The sequence below is a fragment of the Oryctolagus cuniculus genome, chromosome 1 (assembly GCF_051225735.1).
Source record: "Oryctolagus cuniculus isolate XC-2025 breed Fujian yellow rabbit chromosome 1, ASM5122573v1, whole genome shotgun sequence".
NCBI classification, from domain to species: Eukaryota; Metazoa; Chordata; class Mammalia; order Lagomorpha; family Leporidae; genus Oryctolagus; species Oryctolagus cuniculus.
Genome location: NC_142867.1, coordinates 22,239,260 through 22,247,499, shown reverse-complemented (window position 1 = coordinate 22,247,499; position 8,240 = coordinate 22,239,260). Strand labels below are relative to the sequence as shown.

Here is an 8,240-nt window from a genome sequence, read left to right as displayed (position 1 = left end):
CCCATGTGGGATATCAGTGTCACAAATGGCAGTTTAACCTGCTTCACCACACCAACCCCCAAAATGTGGTTCTAACTATCAAAGCAAAACATCAGACGTTTCTGTATTTGGTTCACTGATAATCCTAGAATGTTAACCTATCTTGGGGTATATTTTTATCTCAAACATTTTCTCTAAAAAATATAGGTTGGAGACCCTTTGCAACTTTAAGGTAGCACAAGGGAGGAAGTTAGTAATCCAGAAAGATCTATTAATGCCCAATTCCTAGCTTCAAGAATTCTGTGACTTATAAAAGCAAATAAGCTAAAGAACCTAGTTGCTGAAATCCTTTATGTTGAAAGACCAAATGACATGCAGTTAAGGACTCTCCTATCACTTGGTCAAGAAAGATTTGAATCATAATTTGAGGTATCAGTAATTTGGTCAAGTATCATCTTCGATAGGTTTTAATCCAAGAGAGAAAGTATAATGGAAGAGAACCATCATTTTAGAACAACAGGGTAACAGGAGGGTGACAAGTGATTTCTGGGTGTAGAAAATTAGCAACAATTTTATTCAGGTTTTTTGTTTTATTCACATAAAATAGGAAAGTTACCTTTGTAGGGGGAGTTAAAACAACTGATTTACCACAATACTTAAGTATAGAATCTCTGTGGAAGAGAAAAATGTATTCATATAGGAAAATTCCTGCCCTCAGCTGCAGTCTGTGTAAACAAAGAATGATAGGAGGACAGATCCCCAGATAGCCTTGGACAACCTAGCTCTCCCTCTTGTTTGCAGTTCTCAGACAGTGGACCTAGGATGTAACATCCCTAGATAAGAAAGATGTCCAAAACAAACGGGGCTGGGTCTTCATTCCCCCTTGGACATTATATTCTGTAGCACTTGGGCTTAGCAAGCCTAATTGCACCCAGGGTCTAAAACTCAGAGTATTTTGCATCTGTGGTACAATATGAGGCATGCACAGGTGAGACTGCACCTGTCCTGGGCAGCTTACCATGAATCTCAGGCTTCAGTCTATCCTTGCTGCCTGTTTATGAGTAATAACTCTGCTTTGCCTGACTTACTCTTGAGTGTTCTGTCTCACTGGACTGGACCTTGGAACCTTTGCAGGAATTACTCAAGAGTTAGCTGTTCAAAATGTATAAAGTCATATCACAAAATATCACGGTGTTGTCATATCAGTGCTACAGAATTCAGGGAGACAAACCAGCTGACATTTTTATAGGGTGAGATCTGAGCTGTACAATAAATAACAGATGTGAGAAGGAAGCACAAGAAAAGGATTTCAGGCAGGAAAGAGGATGAGCAGAGGCAATTCTAAGTAATAATGTGTGACCCTCAAAACCATTCAATAAACGGAAGGTCTGGTTCTTGGCAGTTAGGATCTGTGATAGAATTCTAAAGTAACCCCCCAGAGAGCCTAAAATCTACCCTCCATATGTCAAAAAGATCACTTTCACACTGTAAATATGCACAATTTTTATTTGTCAATTATACCTTAATAAATCTTGGGCAAGGAGAATCTCAGTACGGACAGAACATAGGAAAATATCAATATATCATTCCTGTGATTATATGTTTTATGGCAAAAGGAATATGTGCAGATGTCATTATGGTAACTAATGACATTGGAATTAAAAGGGAGATCATCGAGATGGACTTTATCTGATCACATCAGTGTTTTAAATGTGGCTCTAGACATGGAGGAAGTCCAAGATTCATGCAATGGAGACATTTCTCCCGCTTGCTTTGAAGGGACAGCTGCCATGTTGACAGGTCCACACAGCAGCAAACCATTGGGTGGTCTTTGTCTTAATGGCCAGCAAGGAAATGAAGACCTCAGTCTTACAACTGCAAAGAACTGAATTATTTCAGGAACTTGAAGAATGAGCTTGGAAGGAGACCCCTAAACCTCAAATGAGTTTACAGAGAGCTTGTGGGACTACACAGAAAACCTAGGCACACCACGCCAAACTCTTGCCCCAGGGGAATTGAGATAGCCTGTGTTAAGCTGTGTGTTTGTGGCAGTTTGTTACATAGCAATAGGGAGACCAGTACAGTGTCAAAGGCCAAGCGTTACCTTCTAGGGAAAGTAGGGGTGAGTGGTACATTACAGAAGCTGTGGTTCTTCCCCCTCTATGGGTTAACGTGGCAAAGAAATAGTTGATAGACAAAATATGTAATGTCAGGCTTCTCACTATCCTTCATTCTCACACTCGAGTCGAAATCTTATTAGCAATATGATCTTGGGCAAGCTACATAGATAGCATAACCCTGGTAAATTGTGAAGATTAACAGGAACTATGCATGTGTAGGCCCCAGGATGTATTAAACACTCAAGAAATGTTAGATGAGAATGACAGTCGCTGCTTAACAGCTTTCCATACAAATAAGATAGACTTCTACACCTAAAAATAAGATGCCGAGGATAACTCCATTATTTGCCACTTCTATATTTTAAAATTTAATAGTCATTACTTCAGTCCTTTAAGAAAAGATGCTCTCTGCAGGAAGAAAAAGCATCAACGCTGTGGTCATTGTTTCCATAGCATGAAGTGATGTTTAATCAGTCACTTAGAATTACTGTTTTCCTGCAACTAGGCAGGCAATATTCTGTTCCTCTCCCACAGAAAAACCAAAGCATAACGATCCTTAAAATGACACAGAGGAGGGCCTTTGGTGCAGTGACTTAAATCCCCCCTTGAGATAACCCATCCTGTGTCAGACTCCCTGGTTCAAGTCCTGACTGCTCCGCTCCTCATCCAGCTTTCTGTTAATGAACACCCTGTGAGGCAGCAGATAACCTCTGAAGTGCATGGGTCCCTGGCTTTGGCCTGGCCCAGCTCTGGCTATTGTGGACATTAGGGGAAGTGAACCAGTGAATGGAAGGTTCTGGTCTCCCTCAAGTAGAATGAAAATAAATAAATAAATGAATGAATGAATGAATGACAAAGTTGGAGGCAGACCTGAAATACCCACAATGAGTTATCTAGCTAGAAGCTAATCAACAGCCAACCTACAACCCACAGCTAGAATCCATACTAGTCCCTGCTGGCCTCCTGGTTTCCCCCACGGAAAAGGGGATCGCAAAGGGTCATCCGTATCCCTGTCACCTGGGGACTCTGGTCCAATTCAGCAGACACCGGGGGCAAGGGCAAAGAGCGGAGGCTGGCTGACAAGCTTCCCGGTGATGCCAGCGCACCTGGTTTGCTGACCTAGACGGCTGCTCCTTTTGGTAGCCACTGAGCCTCTGAAATCTGGCCTCCAACAGGGATGAGCTGTCCGCAAAACCGATTTCCAAGACTTGGTTAAAAATAACCTAACAACTTATAATTTCATATTGAACATACAGTGGGTAAAATAAAATGGGTAACGAGAGCTTTTAAATTCCTTCCGTGGTCCGCATTAGAGCTGTCAGCGCTGCCCCTGCAGAACCGTCCGCTGTTTAAAAGTTTTTAAAACGGTAACGCCTCTCTTCCTTTACGTGGATCGAAACCACACGTTTGGCTTACCAACTTTTTAATCTTATTTTAAGAAATAAAAACTTCTTTTAAAAAAATATTTAAAAACTGCATCTTCTCATTTCGGCTTCAGCGCCACTTAAAGCCGCTTGCTTTCATTTCCCTCCGGTTCCCACGCTCCGAGATGGGGTTACCTATACAAAACAATAACAACAACAAAAAAGCGGTCCCCAGACCCGAGGCTCGGCGGGTCGAGGCACGGGAGGCAGCGCTTCCCAGCCGCCAAACAGACGCAGAGAAAAGACACGGCCCGCAAGGCCCTCGCGGCCGCGACTCCGCCTCCGCCGCCTCCAGCGCTAGACCTCCCCAAGATGGCGGGCGGCACGGAGCTGCTTCCGCTTCCGGTGTGAGCGGCCGAGCCGGGGGGGCAAGATGGCGGCGGCAGTAGGGGTCCGCGGCCGGTGCGAGCTGCTACCTTGCTCCGGCCCGGGCTGGCTCCTCAGCCTTTCTGCCTTGCTGAGTGTGGCAGCGCGAGGGGCCTTGGCCACCACGCACTGGGTCGTCACGGAGGACGGGAAGATCCAGCAGCAGGTAGCGGCCACAGCGTCGGTCTTCGCCCTCGCCCTCGCCCCGGGGGGATGCCCCGGCCCCGGCCCCAGGCTGTTTGGCTCCGCGCGGCCCCGCCCACAGCTTACCTTACCTCTGGCCCGGGCCCGCGGCCCCCGCGCCCGGTGCACTCGAAGCCGGCGCCGCCCCTCCCCACTTGTCTCCTGGCCCTCGCTTCGACCGCGTGGAAGTTCTGTGCCTTGCACTCGCGGGGGACAGTGTCCCGGCTGTTGGGGGCTGGGCCCTGGGGACCTCGGCTTGTGCTCGGGGTTTAGAAATGTCAGATTCACCATGCCTGCTTCTCGTGCCTCCCGGGCCCACGCGTCAGCAGCCCTCCCCGAAGAAGTGGGAAAGCAGGTGGCAGCGCTGGGCTGTGCGCGAGTCCCAGGGCGGCGAGTCCCAGTCGACAGCCTCGGCGCTCCTCGTCCCCGAGAGGACCAATTCCTGCTGCTCCCCACCCTGCTCCTCTCCCACCTGGTGGAAATCGCTGGAGGCTGTGGCGTGTGCACCGTGACCCCCGTCAGCTGGGCTCTTTGGAGAACTCACACGCGCTCTCCTACCTACCCAAGGAATGCTGGAAGATGCCTTTGGAGGCATCGCTTGCAGCTTTTCCGTTTGCACGGTCCTCGATTCCCAGTGTACTTTGCATTATTTCTTTACCTAGTCCCTGTGACCCAGCCCCGCTTGGAAGGATATGCGTTTTACTGGATTCTTGTGTGTGTGCCTGAGGTCATTTCTCCGGGAGAGACTGCTTTTCTTATATAACTTTATGAGTGCCCGCATTTTGTGAACGCTGCTGTTAGCTAAAGTGTATGTGTGTGTTCTGCTACAGAATCCTGGTAAACTCAGTGACTTCCAGCGCTTAAAAGTAAAACTGAAATGTCCAGCAAACGTTTAGAGAGTGAAGTGTGTGTCTTATGCAGTGCAGCCTATGGATCTCAAAACAGTGCCCTAGCAAAGCACTGGTCCGTTGGATTGTGTGCAGTGAATGGTGATGGATAAGTTGCAAAGCTTACTTTTAATGCAGAGTTTACATGTAGCTTTGCCATAGGGTGGCAGATTTTATCTCAAGTAGAAGGAGCATGTTAAACATAATTTAAAAGACAGCTGTGGTGTTCACGAGTGGTGATCAGTGTACATGAGAATATTGTCTTCCTTTGGATAGCATTACCTCTGTATCTGAGTTCCATTAGAAAAGGTTTCCTTTACTTGGCCATCAGTGAGACTTAAAGTACATGTGTGTTTCAGAAACCTCAGGGACACACTAAGTTCATCTTTTTTGGACATAAGAAATCGGAATCTGACATTGGAAATCTTATGTGAGTTCTTTCTGTTTCCTAGTGGTGGTTTTTCCCAGGCCCTCGTGAAAGGAGACATGGAATTAAGTCAGTGCTGCTGCAGTTTGGGGAGTCCTTCTCCTATTGGCCCTTCTGCAGTATTGTTATTGGCCACAGCTATTTATACTCGGTGACATTGACTTCTCCTTCCGATTTTGGTGTCCTGCCACTCAGCTGAGAAAGTAGCCGATCTGAAAAATGAAAGCTGGTGGAAATGCATTATGTATACTCTAAACACTGCAGTGTGAGAGTAGAATCTGATCTCAATCTTGTTCTTTCACAGATTCCTTCTGTTGCACATTGGGTAATGATGCCTTAGGTCTTAGTGGGGGAAAAGTAGGGGTTACTGGTAACTTGCCTCAGAGAAGGGGGAGTCTGAAGAATCTTCTGGATCTCTGCCAGGTCACCCCTGCAGTAAATAGTTAGGCTTGAAGTTAAGAAAGCAAGTTTTCATTGACTTTTCCAGTGCTTTGTATACATAACACTGGCACTGTTAAATTCAGACAGCCCAGGAAATTTTATACCAGAAGACAAAGTTGGTGCCTACAGTGTAGCAGTAAGAAGTCAGGGAAAGGAAGTCGGACTTGATCTGAGGGAAGAGCTTGCGTGTAAATTAGATAACTGAGTTGGATACCATGGCCTGAGTTACACTCCGATGACTGTGCTGCTCACGCTTCCTTCCTGACAGTGCTAGAACCCAGGCTCTGTTTAGATTGTAAGTTCATTATCACATTTGGAATGAAAAGATCCCAGGGATTTGGGAATACTGTAGATCTATTTGTGTGCTCAGAAACAATTAATTAAAAGCTTGGAATATGTATTTGTACTATGTGCCAACTGACATATCAAAGTCCTGTTACTTATTCATGGTTATAAAATTTGAGAGCAGCATATGATTTCAATTTCAATTTTAAAGTGACTTATTATCAAGGAAGGGGCTAAGGGCAAACTGAAAAAGCAGATCTTAGAAAATCCGAGTGGCAAATACCTCCTGAAGCTCTCTGATACTGAAACCTGTTTAAGTTAGGTGAAATAGGTCACTGTTTCCCACAGTGAGCATTCATATGTACTCATTGACTAAACCCTGAAATGCCCACAATACAGATTTAACTAGGGATATTTCCCATCATTGTAGTTATAAGTGGTCCTTCCCAGGGGAAGTGACTATTCATTCAATTTTATTTATTTATATATATATATATATGTGTATATATATATATATATATATATATATATATTTGGGCAGGTAGAGTTACAGACAGTGAGAGGGAGAGACAGAGAGAAAGGTCTTCCTTCTGTTGGTTCACTCCCCAAATGGCCACCACGGCCAGCGCTGTGCCAATTCGAAGCTAGGAGTCAGGTGCTTCTTCCTGGTCTCCCATGCGGATGCAGGGGCCCAAGCACTTGGGCCATCCGCCACTGCCCTCCCAGGTCACAGCAGAGAGCTGGACTGGAAGAGGAGCAACCAGGACTAGAACCCAGCACCCATATGGGATGTCGGTGCCACAGGGGGAGGATTAACCAAGTGAGCCACAGCGCCAGCCCCTCGCTTTTATATTTCAAGCAATAGCGTACACCAGATAGGCAGCCATCAGTGACACACTGCAGACTTGAGAGCATGCATCCTGAGGTGGGTTGAAATGTGCTTCAGGCAGAGCGAGGAGTTCAGGCTCCCTCAGGCAGCCTCTGCACCATCCAGGCAGCAACAGGGTCCAGCAGTTCAGGAATTGTCTCTTAACAATCCCTGCCTCAGCTAGGGAGCTTCCTTCCCCAGTTTTTAGGCTGTGTGTTTCCTGAAGTGCACAGAATGCCCAGGAAGTGTGGTCCAGGGAATTGTGGGGCTTGGATGTGAAGAGAACACTCTAGTCACTAAGTTTCTTACCCACTGTGATCAGGGGACAGCTAAGAAAAGGCCCCTCCACTTCTCTCCAGTTCTGTGCTTTTCTGTCCTACCTCTGATCCCCCAGTGTCCCCTGTATCTGGAAACCAGTAAGAGTGTCTCATTTTACATAAGCATCGGTCCTCATCCTGGGGTCCAGAGACTTGCGTGCGCTGTGATAATCTACTTGGAGGGAGGATGTGTAATGTGGGCAGACCAGTGGGTGATTATCACTTGGTTGACTTTATGAAGAATAAGCTTCAAGACAAATATTTTTTGTTTGATTTTGATGTTCTTTTCACTTAATCACTAGTATGGCAACATCTATTTTCTATTTTTGTCAAAAAGTGTCTAGCAGTTCCCTATGTTAAAGGTTAAATAAACTTTTGTAAATTAGCCTAAGACCCTAACCACTATATATCACACCATTTCCGTGGAGAGTTTTATGTTTCGTTTTCTAAATTATTAACTAGCAGATTAAATCTTAAAATATTACTAGTTTGGTAGTTGTAGAATTATTAAATCAAGAAGTGCTGCTTCTGCCACTTGGGTTTATTGCCTAGGATAGTCTGTTTCTCAGTAAATGGAGGTGTAAAGTTTTAAGTAAACAGTATCACCTTTATCAACTCTCTTGTAACATTTATCGTTACATTTATTATAAATTGTAACATTTATTTTCTTGGCCACTATTTTCCTTTCCTCCAGTCCTGTTACTGTAGGGTTTTAGGTTTGGAAAAATTCTTTTTTTTTTTTTAATTTCCATTTTATTTGAACGGCAGAGATACATATAGAGGGTCCCCATCCACTGGTTCTCTCCTCCAGATACCTGCAACAGCAAGAGCTGGGCCAGTTAAAACCAGGAGTCAGGTCTCCTGGTCTGTCCTGTGGATGCTAGGGATCTAAGCACTTCACATTGGCAGGAAACGAATTAAAAGTGGAGCCAAGACTGAACCC

The 8,240-nt window shown here is 45.4% G+C and overlaps 1 protein-coding gene across 7 annotated transcripts in view; it reads left to right on the top strand.

Moving 5' to 3' along the window:
• The first annotated feature begins 3,791 nt into the window (after positions 1-3,791).
• Positions 3,792-8,240, top strand: part of TTC17 (tetratricopeptide repeat domain 17) — a 147,740-nt gene continuing 143,291 nt past the window's right edge. For 2 of the 7 annotated variants that reach the window (XR_016217574.1, XM_017346067.4), the window contains exon 1: positions 3,794-4,055. Coding sequence is in view for 5 of the 7 variants with exons in the window: in XM_017346067.4 (XP_017201556.1) it covers positions 3,897-4,055 (159 nt within the window). In the remaining 2 variants the exon portion in view is untranslated. Of the gene's footprint in view, positions 4,056-8,240 lie in introns of all 7 variants that reach the window. The other 5 variants (XM_089309447.1, XM_070071410.2, XM_089309456.1 and 2 more) reach the window with 4 other exon arrangements.